At 40.3% G+C, this 23,431-nt stretch overlaps 1 protein-coding gene across 1 annotated transcript; it reads right to left on the minus strand.

Moving 5' to 3' along the window:
* Positions 1 to 268: 268 nt before the first annotated feature.
* Positions 269 to 22,852, minus strand: LOC133551395 (fibroblast growth factor 10-like). The gene is made up of 3 exons (XM_061898066.1): positions 21,691 to 22,852; positions 6,733 to 6,836; positions 269 to 3,365 (listed from the first exon to the last, which is right to left on the minus strand). Exons 1-3 carry the CDS (start codon positions 22,130 to 22,132, stop codon positions 3,174 to 3,176), a joined length of 738 nt encoding a protein of 245 aa, XP_061754050.1. The 5' UTR covers positions 22,133 to 22,852; the 3' UTR covers positions 269 to 3,173.
* Positions 22,853 to 23,431: the final 579 nt, after the last annotated feature.

Raw genomic sequence — 23,431 nt, forward strand, 5'->3', positions numbered from 1 at the left:
CGATCCGACGGAAAGACAAGCTGTTATTGAAAAATAAAGCCAGTCAAACCTGCTCAGCGATGTCATTCCTCAATGATCCATGCAACCCACACAATGGCGGCGAGAAGCCGTTCAAAATGATAATTTAGTTGTCTCTCTCCCGTCTTGTCTTTATGTGTCCACCTCATTTGGGGTAATGTCATGAGTGCCACTTGGGTTAGTCATAAAAACACACGTGGACGTCAAGTGAGAGTGCGAGGGAAACACAACAGATGTGGCGTGTGGGAGAAAATTGTTATTTTTATTTTCACATGATAGAGATCCTATAAAAAAAAAACAAAAGAACGCAAAGGATTGCTTGTGAGTGTTCCTCTTCAGTTAAATAGTAACAAAATAAATACATCCATCCAGTACAAACAAAGGGAAAAAAACACAGGTGTTAAAGGCCTACTGAAATGAGATTTTCTTATTTAAACGGGGATAGCCGGTCCATTCTATGTGTCATACTTGATCATTTCGCGATATTGCCATTTTTTTACTGTAAGGATTTAGTAGAGAACATCCACGATAAAGTTCGCAACTTTTGGTGCTGATAAAAAAGCCTTGCCTTTACCGGATGACGTCACAAGGGTGAGGGCTCCTCACGTCCTCACATTGTTTATAATGGGAGCCTCCAGCAGCAAGAGCTATTCGGACCGAGAAAACGAAAATTTCCCCATTAATTTGAGCGATGATGAAAGATTCGTGGATGATGATATTGATAGCAAAGGACTAGAAAAAAAAAAAGCGATTGCTTTGGGACGGATTCAGATGTTTTTAGACACATTTACTAGGATAATTATGGGAAATCCCTCATCTTTCTATTGTGTTGCTAGTTTTTTAGTGAGATTAAATAGTACCTGATAGTCGGAGGGGTGTGTCCACGGGTGTCTTTAGGCCAGTGTCTGAGGGAAGTCACGGCAGATACAAGGACGGTAAAAGGCGACTTTTTACCACAATTTTCTCACCGAAACCTCTCCCGTCCAAAGGCAAAACCCAGTAACTCAATTTTGGTCAAAACTGAGCTGATAATAATTTTGGAGTTCCTAGGTGATATGCTTTACATTAGTGTACGCGATATTGTAATTTGTTCCGTAAGTAAGCTGTTACGCGCATGGCAGGACCTAGCAACTACCACATAACAGAAAAAACCTAGTATCTCAAGGGACCAATCGGAGCTTCTTTGTCAGTCGCCTTATTGTCTTTAATGAGACATTTGCACGAATGGGGGCCGACGGTCAACCTGATTATGTGATATTATGGCACGAGGGGATATTTGGAAGATTGGCCCATGACTTTGCAAGCACCTTCATTAAATGTATTGTTCTTGATTCTTCCCCTTGCATACTCTTTTGGGCAGATAACTGTGGAGGTCAAAATAAAAACTGGACGCTGTACACGCAGAATGGGGCCCACCCGAGTTTGTGCGTGGCGCAGTGGGAGTGTGGCCATGCGCAACCCGAGGGTCCCTGGTTCAAATCCCACCTCGTACCAACCTCGTCACGTCCGTTGTGTCCTGAGCAAGACACTTCACCCTTGCTCCTGATGGGTGCTGGTTGGCGCCTTGCATGGCAGCTCCCTCCATCAGTGTGTGAATGTGTGTGTGAATGGGTAAATGTGGAAGTAGTGTCAAAGCGCTTTGAGTACCTTGAAGGTAGAAACGCGCTATACAAGTACAACCCATTTATCATTTATTTTTCTTTTTTTAAACATTCAAAATCATAAATAAATAATTGAATCAACGGATCGAGGGTACTCAATGCGCTCATAAAACCCTCTAAATAACCATTCAACAACCACCAACAATAGTCCATTTACATGTTGTGACCTGAATATTATTTATTTATTTAAAATATCTGGAGAAAGGGCACACGTTCATGAGAGCAGATTCAATCCATGGCTCAATCGGCAAGAAAATGAAAGCTCAAAAAAACATCTATACGTTTGATGACTTTGTAGATCTTTGTAAGACACCATCAAGATAGATTGGTTTTCCTTTGCTTTCTCAAAATCAGCTAGAAGTGAGTTACTAGGTTTTGCCTTTGGACGGGAGACCTGCCGGTTGACAAGTGGTCGGGAACCATGTTCGCTTGACCGCTCTGATCCATAGCAAAGCTTCACCTCCGGGAATTTTAAACAAGGAATCACCGTGTGTTTGTGTGGCTAAAGGCTAAAGCTTCCCAACTCCATCTTTCTACTTTGACTTCCATCCATCCATCCATTTTCTACCGCTCATTCCCTTTCGGGGTCACGGGGGACACTGGCGCCTATCTCAGCTACAATCGGGCGGAAGGCGGGGTACACTCTGGACAAGTCGCCACCTCATCGCAGGGCCAACACAGATAGACAGACAACATTCACACTCACATTCACACACTAGGGCCAATTTAGTGTTGCCAATCAACCTATCCCCAGGTGCATGTCTTTGGAAGTGGGAGGAAGCCGGAGTACCCGGAGGGAACCCACGCATTCACGGGGAGAACATGCAAACTCCACACAGAAAGATCCCGAGCCTGGATTTGAACCCAGGACTGCAGGACCTTCGTATTGTGAGGCAGACGCACTAACCCCTTTGACTTCTCCATTATTAATTGAACAAATTGCAAAAGATTCAGCAACACAGATGTCCAGAATACTGTGTAATTGCGCGATGAAAAGAGACGACTTTTAGCCGCAAATGGTGCTGGGCTAATATTTCCTGACAGTTCGTGACGTCACGCGCACACGTCATCATTCCGCGACATTTTCAACAAGAAACTGCGCGGGAAATTTAAAATTGCAATTTAGTAAACTAAAAAGGCCGTATTGGCATGTGTTGCAATGTTAATATTTCATCATTGATATATAAACTATCAGACTGTGTGGTGGGTAGTAGTGGGTTTCAGTAGGCCTTTAAGTATTGTGTTCTCAAGTATTTAATAATAAAGTTGCCCATACATCTGCCTCTATTGATCTCCGGCTTTTTGGCACAGAAAAGGATAAATATTGTATCCCGTGCTACGGCAGACAAGGACATACCTTGCTCCTTTAAATAAAATATACCATCTTCATTTGTTTGTCACTGTTAGTCCCTTATTTCTTGAGTCAAAGTCTTAATCTTGACAATTTAGCCACATTTTGTCCTTTTACCTCATTCATTTAACTCCCCGGGCTCATCACGCCATAATTGGGAGGAAGTGGGTGGCCGTGTTCCTCTTGCGTGTTTTCTTCCCTCTCACAGGCCTCCCGTGGATGTTCAGACCTACAAACATCTGCCGTTTCTTGTTCTTCCACTTAGCCGAGGCGTACGTGTTGTAGCCGTTCTCCTCGATGCGCTCCTTCAGTGTGCAGTCGACGCCAAACTCCCTCTAGAAAGACACGAGGCACGATGTTGTCACTCCTTTATTAAACATGTCAGACATCTTCATGTATAAATATATTTGTTTTTCAACATGCGCTTTACTACTTTTGCTCCTTAAACTTTAGTAGACTTCTGAAACACCCCTGAGATTTCACATTTCGGCACAAAAATGTGTCTCTAAAGCAGGGTCACCAACCTTTTTGAAACCAAGAGCTACTTCTTGGGTGCTGATTAATGCAAAGGGCTACCAGTTTGATACACACTTAAATAAATTGCCAGAAATAGCCAATTTGCTCAATTTACCTTTAATAAATAAATAAATATATATATATATATATATATATATATATATATATATATATATATATATATATATATATATATATAAAATGGGTATTTCTGTCTGTCATTCCGTCTGACATTTTTTTTCCTTTTACAGAAGTATTTTTGTAGAGAATAAATTATGAAAAAAAAACTTAATTGAACGGGTTTAAAAGTGGCGATAACATGAAAAAAATGAAAATAAAACTTTGAAACATAGTTTATCTTCAATTTCGACTCTTTAAAATTCAAAATTCAACCGAAAAAAATTAAGAGAAAAACGAGCTAAATCGAATCTTTTAGAAAAAATTAAAAAAAATATAATTTATGGAATGTCATTAGTAATTTTTCATAATTAAGATTAATTTTTAGAATTTTGATGACATGTTTTAAATAGGTTAAAATCCATTCTGCACTTTGTTAGAATATATAACAAATTGGACCAAGCTATATTTCTAACAAAGACAAATCATTATTTCTTCTTGATTTTCCAGAACAAACATTTTAAAAGAAATTCAAAAGACTTTGAAATAAGATTTAAATTTGATTCTACAGATTTTCTAGATATGCCAAAATATTTTTTTGAATTTTAATCATGAGTTGAAGAAATATTTCACAAATATTCTTCATCGAAAAAACAGAAGCTAAAATGAGGAATTAAATTAAAATGTATTTATTATTTTTTGAAAAAAAAAAAAAAAAAATACTTGAACATTGATTGAAATTGTCATGAAAGAAGAGGAAGGAATTTAAAAGGTAAAAAGGTATGTGTGTTTAAAAATCCTCAAATCATTTTTAAGATTGTATTTTTTCTCTAAAATTGTCATTCTGAAAGTTACAAGAAGCAAAGTAAAGAAATAAATGATTTTTTTTAAACAAGTGAACACCAAGTCTTTCAAATATGTTCTTGGATTTTCAAATTCTTTTTGAGTTTTGTCTCCCTTAGAATTAAAAATGTCGACCAAACCGAGACCAGCTTGCTAGTAAATAAATACAATTTAAAAAATAGAGGCAGCTCACTGGTAAGTGCTGCTATTTGAGCTATTTTTAGAACAGGCCAGCGGGCGACTCATCTGGTCCTTACGGGCTACCTGGTGCCCCGCGGGCATCGCGTTGGTGACCCCTGCTCTAAAGTCTAAATCCCCTTCAAAAGCAATGATTTTTTAGCTTTTTCTTTAAACTATTTTATTTTTCAAAACTAAGTCACATTAAAGAAATGTTGCGGGAACATTTTGTTAAAAAATATATTTGACATCCAAACTAAAAATATTGGGAGTTTAATATGCCATTATGCCCAGATTTCATGCAAGACGCTACCTAAAAAAAAAACAATTCAGTGAGAATCAAAGATTTTGCTTATTCTTTGGCTTTTTACAGCAGCCTTTAAAACTGATGAGATAAACATCAGAAGATAACTAAAATATGCCCCAAAAGGTTAAGAAGTAGGTTTAGATGTGTACTACTACTACCGTACAGTAGTATGTGAAATTAGGAGCTCAATGAAATGAACTGAAATCAATTTAATTTGTGTTTGGGACCCTTTTTCTTCTTTTTCTTCTTCTGCTTCTGTTACTTCTCCCTTTTACTATTATTATTATTATTATTCCTATTCTTACACTTTTTATTATTATCATTATTCCTATTCTGCGTCTTCATCTTACGCAACATACACTCTCATAGACTTACACTGAAACAAACTTTAATGATCCACGAGGGAAATTGTTCCACAAAGTAGCTCAGTTGCAAAGGATGGAAAGTGTAAGGATGGAAATGATAATGCAGGTATTAAGTAGACTAAAAATGTGACGTAGTAGCAATATAAAATACAACATATTTGTAATTTTTACGTATTTTATATACATATATATACTGATATATTATTATATTGTATTATATTTTTATATAATATATACAATATGTGACAATTACCATGTACAATATTATAGTATATGTAACAGCTGCAGCATTATACAGTGGGGCAAATTAGCCACCGATTGTGCAAGTTCTCCCACTTAAAATGATGACAGAGGTCTGTAATTTTCATCATAGGTACACTTCAACTGTGAGAGACAGAATGTGAAAAAAAAAATCCAGGATTCACATTGTAGGAATTTTAAAGAATTGATTTGTAAATTTGGTATAAACTCAACTCGACGTGTTTAGAGGAAGAAGAATACTGAGTGGCATCCCAAGAAAACCATACCTACTGTGAAGCTTGGGGGTGGAAACATCATGCTTTGGGGCTGTTTTTCTGCTAAGGGGACAGGACGATTGATCCGTGTTAAGGAAAGAATGAATGGGGCCATGTATCGTGAGATTTTGAGCCAAAACCTCTTTCCATCAGTGAGAGCTTTGAATGGTTGACCAAATACTTATTTTCCACCATAATTTACAAATAAATTATTTAAAATTCCTACAATGTGAATTCCTGGATTTTTTTTTTCACATTCACTCTCTCACAGTTGAAGTGTACCTATGATGAAAATTACAGACCTCTGTCATCATTTTAAGTGGGAGAACTTGTACAATCGGTGGCTGACTAAATACTTTTTTGTCCCACTGTATCAAATTGAGAGGGGGCTAACATTAAAAGTGGTTATCAAAGATTAGTGTTTATATCTGTTTTACATTTTTAATGTAACTTTTTTTGGTCTTTTTTTGTACGACATTTCAAAATGTCAAAGAGTAAATATTTGCAACGGCACTCACCTTTTGGCCTTGGTCGTTAAAAAGTTTTCTTTTTCACAACTTTTAACTGGAAGCTCCAACCTTATTTATTACACATGAAAAAATCAGATGATAATCATGACTCCTATTTTTTGCATTTTGAATTATGAGAAATAATTATCTATATTTATTTAAAAAAATGCGGGCAACTGTTTGACCCTGGAACAGAATAATTGATCAGATTGTTTTCGACCTTTCTCCAAAATCTCACTGCAGGGGTAATTACAGTAAAGAAAACTTTTTTTTTGTCAACACAAACACCACCATTTTTTTCAGAAGCTCAAGTTGAAAATGATCTGGACTTGACCCCTGACCCGGATACTCACTGCTCCGTACAATTCTCCTCTCCTGCTGATAGCCAGATAGTAGTGACTGTGCAGCCCTTTGATAGCCACCACCCCCACGTCCACAGATGTGACTTCCAAAATACCTACAATACAATAAAAACAGCATATGATTTTTCCATATTCAAAAAGCTGTCAAAGATGGATGGGTTGATGGATGGATGCATGATTGCTTTTACAAAATAACCCAAGATAAGAAAGCACATTTTGGGGGGCGTTATGGCTAATATAAAGTTAACATGTGTAACTGGTTGCAGTTACACATGTTAATAATACAATGAATTGATTGCACATTGCACAGAATCCGGTTTGTTTATTTTTTGTTTGCTAGGTCCAGTTTCTGAGTCTCTTCACAAGTAATTCAAAGACTACTAGAAGGGGCCAATTCATACCCCAGGTAACAAGGTGGCTGCAGGACAGTTGAAGTTACTTAAATAAATAAATGATTAATGGGTTGTACTTGTATAGCGCTTTTCTACCTTCAAGGTACTCAAAGCGCTTTGACATTACTTCCACATTTACCCATTCACACACACATTCACACACTGATGGAGGGAGCTGCCATGCAAGGCGCCAACCAGCATCATCAGGAGCAAGGGTGAAGTGTCTTGCTCAGGACACAACGGATGTGACGAGGTTGGTACTAGGTGGGAATTGAACCAGGGACCCTCGGGTTGCGCACGGCCACTCTCCCATTGCGCCATGCCGTCCCTACTTGTGTTGGTGTTGCGGCACACGCGCAGTCTGTATCTCCCTCCGCTGCAGAGGGACCCGCTGACAGCGCACCCGGACACACCCACGCAGCGACAAGCCTGCACTCATTTACCAATCTGCTCACCTGGTACTGATGAGGGCAAGCTCAATAAAGGACCAGTGGACCCAAGGTGGACCTATAGTTTCTCTATCGCAGGGGTCACCAACCTTTTTGAAACCAAGAGCAACTTCTTGGGTACTGATTAATGCGAAGGGCTACCAGTTTGATACACACTTAAATAAATTGCCAGAAATAGCCAATTTGCTCAATTTACCTTTAATAAATAAATCTATATATATATATAAAAAAATGATATTTCTGTCTGCCATTCCGTCGTACATTTTTTTTCCTTTTACAGAAGGTTTTTTGCAGGGAATAAATGATGAAAAAAAACACTTAATCGAACGGTTTAAAAGAGGAGAAAACACGAAAAAAATGAAAATTACATTTTGAAACACAGTTTATCTTCAATTTCGACTCTTTAAAATTCAAAATTCAACCGAAAAAAATGAAGAGAAAAACTAGCTAATTCGAATCTTTTTGAAAAAATTTAAAAAATAATCTGTGGAACATCATTAGTAATTTTTCCTGATTGAGATTAATTTTAATATCCAATCTGCACTTTGTTAGAATATATAACACATTGGACCAAGCTATATTTCTAACAAAGACAAATTATTATTTCTTCTAGATTTTCCAGAACAAAAATTTCAAATGAAATTCAAAAGACTTTGAAATAAGATTTAAATTTGATTCTACAGATTTTCTAGATTTGCCAGAATATTTTTTTTTAATTTTAATCACAATAAATTTGAAGAAACATTTCACGAATATTCTTCGTCGAAAAAACTGAAGATAAAATTAAGAATTAAATTAAAATGTATTTATTATTCTTTACAATAAAAATAAAAACGATACTTGAACATTGATTTAAATTGTCAGGAAAGAAGAGGAAGGAATTTAAAAGGTAAAAAGGTATAAGTGTTTAAAAATCCTAAAATAATTTTTAAGTTTGTATTTTTTTCTCTAAAATTGTCTTTCTGAAAGTTATAAGAAGCGAAGTAAATAAATAAATGAATTTATTTAAAGAAGTGAAGACCAAGTCTTTAAAATATTTTCTTGGATTTTCAAATTTTATTTGAGTTTTGTCCCTCTTAGAATTAAAAATGTCAAGCAAAGCGAGACCAGCTTGCTAGTAAATAAATACAATTTAAAAAAAATAGAGGCAGCTCACTGGTAAGTGCTGCTATTTGAACTATTTTTAGAACAGGCCAGCGGGCGACTCATCTGGTACTTATGGGCACCGCGTTGGTGACCCATGCTCTATCGGATACCGTAAGGCTTATGCTCTCTCTCTCTGCGCGTTTCCCTGGTGTTCTGACATCCTTGTTAGTTCTCCCGTGTTTTCGCAGTGTTTCCCTTCCGTTGCCCTGGATTTGGACTGCCTCCCTCGTTTCCCGACTCCTCGCTTGCCCCCGGACTCTGACGTCTCTCTCTGCCCCACGGACCCCTCGCGTATCTTGGACTCCTTTTGCATTGCCCTCTTTGGTTTCTGTCTGCTTCCTCATTCAACATTTACGGTAACACTTAACAGCTAATCTACACACATAGTCACACATTTACACTTGGATTTTGTCAAACACCATTCTATAGTTTATTAGTATTGTTTATTATTATTATTGTTTGGTATTATTACATATACTTTGTCTTTATATTTAATACATTGTACACTACTGGCCCCTGGTGTCAGTTTGCCGTCACCCCCTGAGTTAAACCATAACAGTTGGGTCATAGAGATATAACTTCCCAACATATCCTTTGACAAAACTTACTCGTATCATCTCCGGTTGCATGCAGATGCAGTTTGTGTGGACAAAGCATGTATTGCACATGTGAGAAAATGTTGGAGAACACATTTTCCTTTATTTTGGGCTCATCCTGGTACCCACATTTTCCCATTCATTCAGTCCATATCCTACTTTTACTAAAGGATTACTGACTGAAACATTAACTGAAATCAATATTTTTTTTAAATAATCGTCTTCTTAAGTAAATACTAGGGCTGTGAATCTTTGGGTGTCCCACGATTTGATTCAAAATCAATTCTTGGGGTTACGATTCGATAATATATCGATTTTTTTTCGAATCGATTCGATTCTCGATTCAAAAACAATATTTTTCCGATTCAAAACGATTCTGTATTCATTTAATACATAGGATTTCAGCAGGATCTACCCCAGTCTGCTGACATGCTAGCAGAGTAGTAGATTAAAAAAAAAAAAGCTTTTATAATTGTAAAGGATAATGTTTTATCAACTGATTGCAATAAGGTACATTTCTTTTAACTATTAATTTAACCAAAAATATGACTTATTTTATCTTTGTGAAAATATTGGACACAGTGTGTTGTCAAGCTTATGAGATGCGATGCGAGTGTAAGCCACCGTGACACTTTTTTTTAATTTTTATAAATGTCAAATGATAATGTCAGTGAGGGATTTGTAATCACTGCTATGCTGAAATTATAACTAATATTGATACTGTTGTTGATAATATTCATTTTTGTTTCACTACTTTTGGTTTGTTCTGTGTCGTGTTTGTGTCTCCTTTTAATTGCTCTGTTTATTGCAGTTCTGAGTGTTGCTGGGTTAGGTTTGGTTTTGGAATTGGATTGCATTGTTATGGTATTGCTGTGTAGTGGTTTGTTGGATTGATAAAAAAAATAAATAAAATAAATGTGGAGAGGCGCAGCCGACGGGCCGACAGCGGGCTGAGAGAGACAGCCCTGGCCAGGATGGAGGCCAGGAGGCGGGGCATGCGGCAGCGAGGAGAGGCGTGACGCACGCAGAGCGGCAATTTAAGTCAGGTGCGTACACCACACACCTGCTCACAATCTTTCCATCTGCTGCTAGACTATAAGAGAGGCAAAGGGGGGCAAGATCAGAAGGCAGCACGGAGAAGGAAACCACGGCTAGCAGACCAAGAGCGCGACAAATGACACCGAGAGCGAGAAGACGCACCCCCTCAGCGGACGCAAGCACCGGACGCCAAAAGGCGTGCAACGGCGACAAGCAGGCACAACGCGCGCACTGAAAAGTGGCGTGACCAAAGGCAGGGTCGGCGCACTAGAAATGGGCGCGCCCGACCGGCCCGAAGACAGACCCAATGAAGCAATAAAGCTGAATCAAACCTGCTATGTTGCGTCGTGTGTCAAGTGTCCCCGCAACCCACACGGTGATGGCAGGGAGTCTGTCACAAATAAAATAAAAAAATAAAAAAATAAAAAAATAGATTTGTTTAAAAATGAGAATTGATTCTGAATCGCACAACGTAAACGATTCGATTCGTTTTCAAATGGATATTTTCCCACACCCCTAGTAAATACACATGATTTTATATGAAAAGTGGGTTAAAAAAATATATCACTGATGCTGCAATTTACATGTAGTGGGTCATACGCCATTTTGTGTCTTTAGTTTGAAGGTCCTGCAGTCCTGGGTTCAAATCCAGGCTCGGGATCTTTCTGTGTGGAGTTTGCATGTTCTCCCCGTGAATGCGTGGGTTCCCTCCGGGTACTCCGGCTTCCTCCCACCTCCAAAGACATGCACCTGGGGATAAGTTGATTGGCAACACTAAATTGGCCCTAGTGTGTGAATGTGAGTGTGAATGTTGTCTGTCTATCTGTGTTGGCCCTGCGATGAGGTTGCGACTTGTCCAGGGTGTACCCCGCCTTCCGCCCGATTTTAGCTGAGATAGGCGCCAGCGCCCCCCACGACCCCGAAAGGGAATAAGCGGTAGAAAATGGATGGATGGATGGATGGATGGATAGTTTGAATGTTAATGAGCTGTTTGTCCACACATGGCTGAGTGTCTTTGTCAAAGAAGCACTACTGTGCACTTAATCCACTTTTTACATATACACCCTAACTCTGCACTTGTGGGGGTCTGAGGCAGAACCAAGTCCATGAGATTTTTCTTTCTAGATGTCACGAACATTCAGAACTTCAAAAGCAACCGTTTGAGCTGTCGCTTCTCTTAAAAGTGGACGAAACAAATGTGAGAGAGTTTTCTTATATTTCATGCTCATATACAGGCTCTAAACAGGCGTGTCAAACGTCCGCCCCAAGGGCCGAATCAGGGCCGCGAACAGGTTATTATCGGCCCGTGGGAAGAGTTTGCTAAGTATAAAAATGTACCTGAAATTTTTGAACGAAAGAAACAGCTGTCCACACATGTATAAACCCTGTTTCCATATGAGTTGGGAAATTGTGTTGGATGTAAATATAAACAGAATACAATCATTTGCTAACCATTTTCAACCCATATTCAGTGTAATATGCAACAAAAACAACATACTTGATTTTCAAACTGATAAACATTTTTATTTTTGCAAATAATCATTAACTTCAGAATTTGATGCTAGCAACGCGTGACGAAGAAGTTGGGAAAGGTGGCAATAAATACTGATGAAGTTTAGGAATGCTCAGCAAACACTTATTTGGAACATCCAACAGGTGTGCAGGCTAATTGGGAGGTGGGTGCCATGATTGGGTATAAAAACAGCTTCCCAAAAAATGCTCAGTCTTTCACAAGAAAGGATGGGGCGAGGTACACCCCTTCGTCCACAACTGCGTGAGCAAATAGTCAAACAGTTTAAAAACAACGTTTCACAAAATGCAATAGCAAGAAATTTAGAGATTTCAACATCTACGGTCGATAATATCATCAAAATTTTCAGAGAATCTGGAGAAATCACTCCATGTAAGCGGCATGGCCTGTAACCAACATTGAATGACAGTGACCTTTGATCCCTCAGACGGCACTGTATAAAAACCGACATCAATCTCTAAAGGATATCACCACATGGGCTCAGAAACACTTCAGAAAACCACTGTCACTAAATACAGTTCGTCGCTACATCTGTAAGTGCAAGTTAAAGCTCTACTATGCAAAGCGAAAGCCATTTATCAAGAACATCCAGAAACTCCGCCGAATTCTCTGGGCCCGACATCATCTTAGATAGACTGAAGCAAAGTGGAAAAGTGTTCTGTGGTCTGACGACTCCACATTTCAAATTGTTTTTGGAAATATTCGACATCATGTCATCCGGACCAAACGGGAAGCGAACCATCCAGACTGTTATTGACGCAAAGTTCAAAAGCCAGCATCTGTAATGGCATGGGGGTGCATTAGTGCCGAAAGCATGGGTAACTTACACATCTGTGAAGGCACCATTAATGCTGAAAGGTACATACAGGTTTTTGGAACAACATATGCTGCCATCTAAGCGCCGTCTGTTTCATGGACACCCCTGCTTATTTCAGCAAGACAATGCCAAGCCACATTCAGCAAGTGTTACAACAGCGTGGCTTCATAAAAAAAGAGTGCGGTCCAGACCTGTCTCCCATGGAAAATGTGTGCCGCATTATGAAGCATAAAGTACGACAGCGGAGACCCCGGACTGTTGAACGACTGAAGCTCTACATAAAACAAGAATAGGAAAGAATTCCACTTTCAAAGCTTCAACAATTAGTTTCCTCAGTTCCCAAACGTTTATTGAGTGTTGTTAAAAGAAAAGGTGATGTAACACAGTGGTGAACATGCCCTTTCCCAACTACTTTGGCACGTGTTGCAGCCATGAAATTCTAACTTAATTATTATTTGCAGAAAAAAAAAAAGTTTATGAGTTTGAACATCAAATATCTTGTCTTTGTAGTGCATTCAATTGAATATGGGTTGAAAAGGATTTGCAAATCATTGTATTCCGTTTATATTTACATCTAACATAATTTCCCAACTCATATGGAAACAGGCTTTGTACAAAATAAACCACATGATGTAGTACATCAGTCGAGGAAAATGATCAAACTACACAAATAACATACAGTAATTTGATTTTGATATCAATATTCTTATCTTGATTGAAAATGAACACATAGGAGTTGACTGATGAACATTATCACATAATTTATTCAGAAAATGTAAATAACGACAAATAAAGATGGAATACTATTAACCGTATCAGGTAAATGTAAAAAAAAAAAAAAAAAAACATTATGATTTGTACATTTTCAGAATGTGCATGTTATATTTTTAAACAAAGGAGACAATCTGAAGTTGTCTTTATTTTTAAGTCATCATGCCGTGATTTCACCAGTCTAGACCACTTGGGACTAGTTTTTTTTCTCCATGTGGCCCCCAATCTAAAATGAGTTTGACACCCCTGCGATAAAGTTAGCACAAACCTACATTTAGGTGAAAATGTCACTGATTTGCTCTTGTCTTGGTGTTAACTGCCCCTTAGGGTTGAAGTGATGTTAGAAGTTAAATGATTTGGTGATGGACGAGTGGTGATTATGGTTTAAGGGCAGGCATCAGGAAATGAATGCCAATCAAGGTAATGTGCTTGGGAAGTGGCTGTCTGGTTCCCATGATTTGTCGGACACAGTGTGTGTGGAGACACCACAGTCAAGGGAGGACACCACCCTTCAACTACTGTTTGGAAAGTGGTGGACAGTAGAGCATGCAGGTGTGTCGCAAAAAAAAAAACTCCCCTAAACACAGCAGCCTCTCTCCTTGTACGTGAGGTCGAGACTGTATCGGTTTCTAGTTCAAACGGTGGCACCTCAGGGCGATGAGGTCTGTAAAGAGGCGGTGGGGAATGGGACACAACGGCCATTGAAGATCTGAGAAGAGCTGATTTCTGTGTGGGATCAGGTGTCGGGGATGGAGTGCAGGATGTAAGACAATCTATGGCTGAGTCTGGCTGCTCTGTAAACATGGGAGGGATGAAAAGCGCGAGAACAGAGGAGGACAGAGGAGCCATAACAGTGAGACTGGTTGTGAGTGAGGGTTGGAAAAGGCTGTAATGATCGCTGATCAAAGTCAGCCACCGGAGGCAGGGGCAAGACAGCTTGTGTATGCGCACTAATGCACTTACAGTGGGGCAAAAAAGTATTTAGTCAGCCACCGATTGTGCAAGTTCTCCCACTTAGAATGATGACAGAGGTCTGTAATTTTCATCATAGGTACACTTCGACTGTGAGAGACAGAATGTGAAAAAAAATCCAGGAATTCACATTGTAGGAATTTTAAAGAATGTATTGGTAAATTATGGTGGAAAATAAGTATTTGGCCAACCATTCAAAGCTCTCACTGATGGAAGGAGGTTTTGGCTCAAAATCTCACGATACATGGCCCCATTCATTCTTTCCTTAACACGGATCAATCGTCCTGTCCCCTTAGCAGAAAAACAGCCCCAAATTATGATGTTTCCACCCCATGCTTCACAGTAGGTATGGTGTTCTTGGGATGCAACTCAGTATTCTTCTTCCTCCAAATACGACGAGTTGAGTTTATACCAAAAAGTTCCATTTTGGTTTCATCTGACCACATGACATTCTCCCAATCCTCTGCTGTATCATCCATGTATCCATTTTGGTATAAACTCAACTCGTCTTGTTTGGAGGAAGAAGAATACTGATCAGCAGCCCCAGAACACCGCAGGGAACAGTGCTGGCCCCTTTTCTCTTCACCCTGTACACCGCTGACTTCTGCTACAACTCAGAGCTGTGTCACATCCAGAAGTACGCGGATGACACAGCCATCGTCGTGTGCATCAGGGACGGCAGAGAGGAGGAGTTTCGGTGCCTGGTGAGGGACTTTGCTGCCACAGGAACCTCTTGCAGCTCAATCCGTCAAAGACCAAGGAGCTGGTCATTGACTTTGGGAGGTCGAGTCCAAGGTCACAACCTATTCTGATCGAGGGAGTAGAGGTACAGACCAGGGACTCATCCAAGTACCTCGGAATGTGGGTGCACAATAAGCTGGACTGGACTGTTAACACGGACCACTTGTACATGCCGCTGGAATTTGAATTTTCCTGAGGGAACTCTCCTGAAGCAATCAATAAAGTACCATCTATCTACCTATCCATCCATTCATCCATCCATCCATCTATCTATCTATAAATACAGACTTGTTTCTTACAGTACTTGTATTAGATGGATCTTATTATCCTGGGCAAGTGTAGCTGATGAAGTGGCTCTATGTGAAATATAGCAACCAAGATAAGGTATCATGTGGCTTATTTGGTGCGTTGCTTGAGGAATTCAAGTGTTTTTCCAAAAGATGCCAAGCACTTGATTCAAATCATATTCTAACGTTTTATTTTCCCAGTGTGGACAATGCAGTGTGTCATTCCTATACTGCAGTGTTTTTCAACCACTGTGCTGCGGCACACTTGTGTGCCGTGAGATACGATCTGGTGTCTCGTGGGAGATGATCTATTTTCACCTATTTGGGGTAAAAAAATGTTTTTTTGCAAACCAGTAATTGTAGTCTGTAAATGATGTGTTGTTGTTGAGTGTCGGTGCTGTCTAGAGCAGGGGTCACCAACGCGGTGCCCGCGGGCACCAGGTAGCCCGTAAGGACCAGATGAGTCGCCCGCTGGCCTGTTCTAAAAATAGCTCAAATAGCAGCACTTACCAGTGAGCTGCCTCTATTTTTTAAATTGTATTTATTTACTAGCAAGCTGGTCTCACTTTGCTCGACATTTTTAATTCTAAAAGAGACAAAAGTCAAATAGAATTAGAAAATCCAAGATAATATTTTAAAGACTCGGTCTGAACTTGTTTAAATAAATTCATTATTTTTTTTACTTTGCTTCTTCTAACTTTCAGAAAGACAATTTTAGAGAAAAAATACAACCTTAAAAATGATTTTAGGAATTTCAAACACATATACCTTTTTACCTTTTAAATTCCTTCCTCTTCTTTCCTGACAATTTAAATCAATGTTCAAGTACATTTATTTTTTTATTATAAAGAATAATAGATACATTTTAATTTAATTCTTCATTTTAGCTTCTGTTTTTTCGACGAAAAATATTTGTGAAATATTTCTTCAAACTTATTATGATTAAAATTCAAAAAATTTATCCCGGCAAATCTAGAAAATCTTTAGAATCAAATTTAAATCTTATTTCAAAGTCTTTTGGATTTAATTTAAAATTTTTGTTCTGGAAAATCTAGAAGAAATAATGATTTGTCTTTGTTAGAAATGTAGCTTGGTCCAATTTGTTATATATAATAACAAAGTGCAGAATGGATTTTAACCTATTTAAAACATGTCATCAAAATTCTAAAATTAATCTTAATCAGGAAAAATTACAAATTATGTTCCAAAAATTATTTTTTCTATTTTTTCAAAAATATTCGAATTAGCTAGTTTTTCTCTTCTTCTTTTTTGGTTGAATTTTGAATTTCAAAGAGTGGAAATTGAAGATAAATTATGTTTCAAAATGTAATTTTCATTTTTTTTTTCCTCTTTTAAACCGTTCAATTAAGTGTTTTTTTTCATCATTTATTCTCTACAAAAACCTTCCGTAAAAGGAAAAAAAAATGTACGACGGAATGACAGACAGAAATACCCTTTTTTTAAATATATATATATAGATTTTTTTATTAAAGGTAAATTGAGCAAATTGGCTATTTCTGGCAATTTATTTAAGTGTGTATCAAACTGGTAGCCCTTTGCATTAATCAGTACCCAAGAAGTAGCTCTTGGTTTCAAAAAGGTTGGTGACCCCTGGTCTACAGTAACCGTGTAATATTCTTCCTTATCAGTAGGTGGCAGCCGGTAGCTAATTGCTTTGTAGATGTTGGAAACAGCGGGAGGCAGCGTGCAGGTAAAAAAGGTATTTAATGCTTAAACAAAAAAATAAACAAAAGGTGAGTGCCCCTAAGAAAAGGCATTGAAGTTTAGGGAATGCTGTGGGGAACAAAACTAAAACTGAACTAGAAAGTAAACAAAACCAGAATGCTGGACGACAGCAAAGACATACTGTGTGGCATCCGTACATGACAATCAACAATGTCCCCACAAAGAAGGATAATCCATTAATTTTCTATCGGTTATTCCCTTCGGGGTCACGGGGGGCGCTGGAGCCTATCTCAGCTACAATCAGGCGTAAGGTAGGGTACACCCTGGACAAGTCGCCACCTCATCACTGGGTAAAAACAACTGAAATATTCTTGAATGCTAAAACAAAGTAGATGCGGGAAATATCGCTCAGAGGATGACATGAAACTGCTACAGGAAAATGCCCAAAAAAATAGAAGCGCAAGACAAGAACTAAAACACTACACACAGGAAAACCGCAAAAAAGTCCAAATAAGTCAGGGTGGGATGTGACAGGTGGTGACAGTACCCCTACTATAAGACAAGAGCAATAGTGATAGTTATGCCATAAAGTCATAACCAACTATTGCCACGATGACTTGGCGACTTGTCCAGGGTGTACCCTGCCTTCCGCCCGATTGTAGCTGGGATAGGCGCCAGCGCCCCCCGCGACCCCGAAAGGGAATAAGCGGTAGAAAATGGATGGATGGACTTTTTACTGTCAACTGAGTTTTGTTTTTTACTGATTCCTGCTGGTGGTGTGCCTCCGGATTTTTTCAACGCCAAAAATGTGCCTTGGCTCGAAAAAGGTTGAAAAACACTGCTATACTGAGACGTGAGTCAGGATGTCTCCTAATAACGCAAGAAAAAGACCGCACTGGGCGCATATACACAGAGGATATCCATCGCCTTACTCGTCTTTCCAAAACTTCCAAAAAGGCGCCATGTGTTTTTAGCCACACAAAAAGATCACTGCTGTGATTAAAGACTACCAATGTGTACACTTGCACACAATTACCATGTCTCGAGGCATATCAGTGCATACATGCCACCTACAAACTCCTACATATACACATGCCTTGCACCGTACGTGTCTAAGCCCTGTCTAATTTAGTATTGTAGTATTTTGTGTGTATAAAAAAGTACCACTCAGCCATGCATCTTGTACATCATGCAGATAAATACTTAGCAAAGTAGCTCCCTCCCTCTCTTGAAGCATAACACAAGCTTCTACCAGGTTTGAAAAGCCATATGGGACAGTTTTGGGCTGGCATCCCCATAACTCTGCGGGAGACTGCACACTGGCTCTTAAAGGGGAACATTATCACCAGACCAATGTAAGCGTCAATATATACCTTGATGTTGCAGAAAAAAAGACCATATATTTTTTTAACCGATTCCCGAACTCTAAATGGGTGAATTTTGCCGAATTAAACACCTTTCTACTTATGGCTCTCGGAGTGATGACGTCAGAATGTGACGTCACCTAGGTAGTCAACGCTATTTTCTCCACCACATTACACACACAAGTCGAATCAGCTCTGTTATTTTCAGTTTTTTCGACTGTTTTCCGGTACCTTGGAGACATCATGCCTCGTCGGTGTGTTGTCGGAGGGTGTAACAACACGATCAGGGACGGATTCAAGTTGATTTACGTAGAATGTGCATCGATTAGCACGGCATGCTAATCAATGATAACATGCTATTTAGGATGGCTGTATGTACATATTGCATCGTTATGCCTCATTTGTAGCTATATTTGCATCCAGCCTTTCCCTCCATCCACATTTAATGCCAAACAAACACTTACCAATCGACAGATTTAAGTTGCTCCGGTGTCAAGAGATGCGAAAGTCCCTCGTTTGGTTTTTACCGGCGATGTTACGACAGAGATGGCACAGAGACGGCAAGAACGTGTGGATATCCTGCGACACTCAAAGCAGATGCATTCCCAACGATAAAGTCAACGAAATCACAAAGGTGAGTTTTGTTGATGTTATTGACTTATGTGCTAATCAGACATATTTGGTCGCGGCATGACTGCCAGCTAACCGATGCCAACATGCTATTTAGGCTAGCTGTATGTACATTTGTAGCTGTATTTGAATCCAGCTTTTCCTTCCACCCACATTTAAAGCCAAACAAACACTTACCAATCGACGGATTTAAGTTGATCCAGTGTCACAAGATGCAAAACTTCCAATCGTTGGTCTGCACATTTTACTGGCGATGCTAAGGCAAACATGGCCGAATAGCGTCAATACTTATTCGCTCAATAGCTTCAGTTTCTTCTTCAATTTCGTTTTCGCTGTCTGCCTCCATTCTCCAACCATCCGTTTCAATACATGCGTAATCTGTTGAATCGCTTAAGCCGCTGAAATCCGAGTCTGAATCCGAGCTAATGTCGCTATATTTTGCTGTGCTATCCACCAGTTGTTTGTATTGGCATCACTATGTGACGTCACAGTGAAATGGACAGTGGCTTCGCAGATAGCGAAAATCAGGCACTTTAAAGCTTTTTTTAGGGATATTCCGGGACAGGTAAAATTTAGAGAAAATCTTTGAAAAAAAAAAGCCACTGGTAACTGATTTTTATTGGTTTTAACCCTTCTGAAATGTTGATAATGTTCCCCTTTAAAGAGACAGTGAGCTGGCATGGAACTGGGCTTGTACATCCCCAACACTTGAATTAATCCATCATATCGGAACTGCCCAGACATGTTTACTCAGCAGTTTCATGCTCAGGATGGGCAAGGCCGTCCTACCACTCGTGGAACAATACCGGGATATTTTGTCACTTCAAGGGGCTGTGTGGGTAGTCCACAAAAGACATCAGACCTGGGATCATGTCGGGCCCCAGGGACCGAAGACTGAAGCCGCTGTTGTGTGGTGTCCTTTACCGTGTAAACCTGATACAGTGTCCCCGGACCCCCTCAGGACAGAGCTTTTTGAGGGCAAACTCATTGATGTGGAGGACACATGGCTTTGATGTGACCACAATCATCAGCCGCGCCATTCATGAACTTGTGCCTCCCTCCAGCGCAAGCTCTTTTAAGAATGGCCGCTCTAACTCCCAAACTTTTGAAAAGCTCCTGAACACACATGAACGTTAAGAATTCTCACAAGGCGAATGTAATAACTAGTCAGACGATGTCTCTCCAGTATGTCAGTTTTGGAACCTGAGACGTCCGGCAGTAAAAGCATCAACGTTTAATACGCTCGGTAAATAAAGTTTTGACCCTGTCAAAACAAAAATCTCCTCCTGACGTTGTTCCTCACCCCACGCCATTATACTTAAGTCTCTGTGATTGAAAATGTGGTTTAGGACTCCCCATGGGAACATTAAAAGGTTCCACAACTACTCGAAGTTGGGGTCGGGGTGGGGGTGGTAGGGTAGGAAAGAGCATGTGAGGAGAAGATGTGTGTGAGCACATGTGTACGTGTAGGCCGCTATATTTAAGCACCTACATACAGTATTTTTGGGTATCTGATCGTTAATGAGAACGCCGAAACGACAACTTGAAGCAAAATGTCTTATGTGGGGAGGATGCGATGTGCTTGACCGTTGCAGGCGGACATAGTCGGGAAGATTATAAACTGAGCTCCCCCCCCCTACCCTGTTTGAATCTCTGTGCTTGTTATCAGCGATGTTTACTGTTTGCTGTGAAGACGGCCTGATAATGGCTCGGTTATCTGCCTCAGCTCCTTTTAAAGCCATCTGAAAGCTACCAACTCTGTGCTGAGTGTTTGGGCAGGAACAGATACCAGTGGATGTCTGGTTAGAAACAAAACAACAAAAAAAGACCAAGATGCTTCACCTTAGTCAAGTGTGCAATGCGTCATTTTGTTTTCTAAGAGAATTACGATTGATTTGTCAGGTTGGTAACAACCAGATCCTTTTTGTCAAGTGTAATCTACACATGTATCGATTGTATTACCCTTAGCCTGTTAAGGTTTACAGGGAGTGGGAGCCTATCCCAGCACATTTTGAGTGAAAGGCGGACTAGAGTATACCCTCAACCGTCCAACCATCCATCCATCCATCCTTCCTTCCATCCATTTCCTACCGCCTCATCGCTGGGTCAACACAGATAGACAGACAACATTCACACTCACATTCACACACTAGGGCCAATTTAGTGTTGCCAATCAACCTATCCCCAGGTGCATGTCTTTGGAAGTGGGAGGAAGCCGGAGTACCCGGAGGGAACCCACACATTCACTGGGAGAACATGCAAACTCCACACGGAAAGATCCCGAGGCCGGGATTGAACACAGGACTACTCAGGACCTTCGTATTGTGAGGCAGGCGCACTAAACCCTCTGCCACCGTGAAACCCTACCCTCAACCGGTCGCCAGTCAATCACAACGCACATTTATGGACAACCATTCACACTAACATTCAGTGGGGACTGAGCTGAAGCTACCGTTAACCAAAGTCAGGTGAGTCAAATACCACACCAAAAATACTACATGAATTTCTTCACTCATTCAAAAAACTTACTGAGTGGGTCATCTTTGCTCTTGGTTCCATTGACCCTTCCGCTCTTGTCGATTCTCAAAAAAAACTTTTGGAAAGAGAAAAGCTTCCTCCTCCGTATGTCCCCTTGCAAATGATTGTAACTGCGTACATGCCTTCCCTGCGGCCCTCCAGTCCGACCCAAGGGGCCCTCCGTGGCCCTGGGCTTGTAGGCGGTCTCACTTTCGAAATTGTTCAACGAAGCCCTGTAGGTTCGAGGTGCGGTGAGCCTCGGCCTGTCTCTCCTGAGCTGGTGGCAGGCTGCTCCGGGTAGGGTGAAGGTGAGAGCTACCAGGGCTAGTAGGAGAGGCAAAGACCACGAGGGAAACAGCGTGGAGGGGTTGGCCCTAGAGCAAGAAAAAGCCTCAGAGTCAGTCCTGGAGCAGGACGAGGCAGCCTTACTCCCTCCAGCAGCCCATCTGATCATGGTAGTGCGCTGTGTGGAGGACTAAAGGTAGCCTCAAAGCCTGGGACATGCTGCTTGGGGCTCAGATAGGCCGGGAGGGCAGTGAGTGGAGTCAGCCACCGTCTACGCCGGGTGCGATCTTCCCCCTGCAGAATCAAAATGATGTAGCACCTGTATGAAACTCTGCTATTTCCCTTTGCCTTGTGTTAGACTTAAAAGCTGCTCAATCCCTGGTTGGCATTCCAATGAGGTCTGTACTTTTCGGTAATCAGAAAGCCTGCTGTCCAAGTCCCTCTTAGGTAAGCAAAACAGTCGGAAATATCACTAATTAAGGGAAAAAAGGGGAATATTTTTTAAATGTGTTTTCCAGGCTTGTTCAGTTGAACATGTTCTCCTGGCTAAGTCCTATTTCCAGATTAGGCAAAAAAAAATTAAAGTTTACGGCGATCCAGGTGGACGTTTTCGTCATCCAGTGATTTCAAATGATAGGCAGTAAGTGTGGTCGCTACCTGACAGACTCTCCATTAGCAGTCCGAAGCTTTGTTATCAAAACCTCCAGCCAATCCAAGCGTGTGTCAGATGGTCTCTCCTCACCCCTACCCTGGGTCTTCCCTGACCCCTGCAAAGAACTGCACAGCAAAAAGCCACTGAGGCAGACGTCTGGTGTTGTAGACTCGAGTCTTCCCCCTCTTCCTGATCCTTGTGTCTTTGATGTGAAGAGTCCTGGTGTGATGTCCTCACCTGAAGGTTGATCACAATACAAATGAGTGTGTGTTTGTGTGTAGCCGTGTGACTGTTACTTCAGCCCTCCCTCCTTCACTCCACTTCCCCTCTCACATATGGGAGAAAACGCTGCGCTCCCATTGTGTGTGTGGGTGTTTGTGTGTGTGTGCGTGTGTTGTGTGTGTGTGTGTGTGTGTGTCTGTGTAACCGCTTGCACACATGCAAGTTAATAGAACATTTGAGAGTGTGGGAGAGGTGACCGTTTATCTGGACTGGATGCTGCTAAACCAGGGGTCGGCAACCCAAAATGTTCAAAGATCCATATTGAAGTAAAAATACAAAAAACAAATCTGGATGGAGCCGCAAAAAAATTAAATGCCTTATAATGACAGCAACACATGTTTTAAAGGCCTACTGAAATGCGATTTTCTTATTTAAACGGGGATAGCAGGTCCGTTCTATGTGTCATACTTGATCATTTCGCGATATTGCCATATTTTTGCTGAAAGGATTTAGTAGAGAACATCCACGATAAAGTTTGCAACTTTTGGTGCTGATAAAAAAAGCCTCGCCTTTACCGGAAGTCGCAGACGATGA

Source organism: Nerophis ophidion, linkage group LG01, assembly GCF_033978795.1.
Source record: "Nerophis ophidion isolate RoL-2023_Sa linkage group LG01, RoL_Noph_v1.0, whole genome shotgun sequence".
In the NCBI taxonomy this organism is placed as follows: Eukaryota; Metazoa; Chordata; class Actinopteri; order Syngnathiformes; family Syngnathidae; genus Nerophis; species Nerophis ophidion.

What these genes read in the sequence shown, in the direction of transcription:
- LOC133551395 (XM_061898066.1), bottom strand. Translation starts at nt 22,132, where the DNA reads ATGATCAGATGGGCTGCTGGAGGGAGTAAGGCTGCCTCGTCCTGCTCC. An exon ending in GAGCAAAGATGACCCACTCA is followed by an intron (nt 6,837 to 21,690) that starts GTAAGTTTTTTG and finishes ATTGTATTGTAG; the next exon opens with GTATTTTGGAAGTCACATCT. An exon ending in GAGGAGAATTGTACGGAGCA is followed by an intron (nt 3,366 to 6,732) that starts GTGAGTATCCGG and finishes GTGTCTTTCTAG; the next exon opens with AGGGAGTTTGGCGTCGACTG.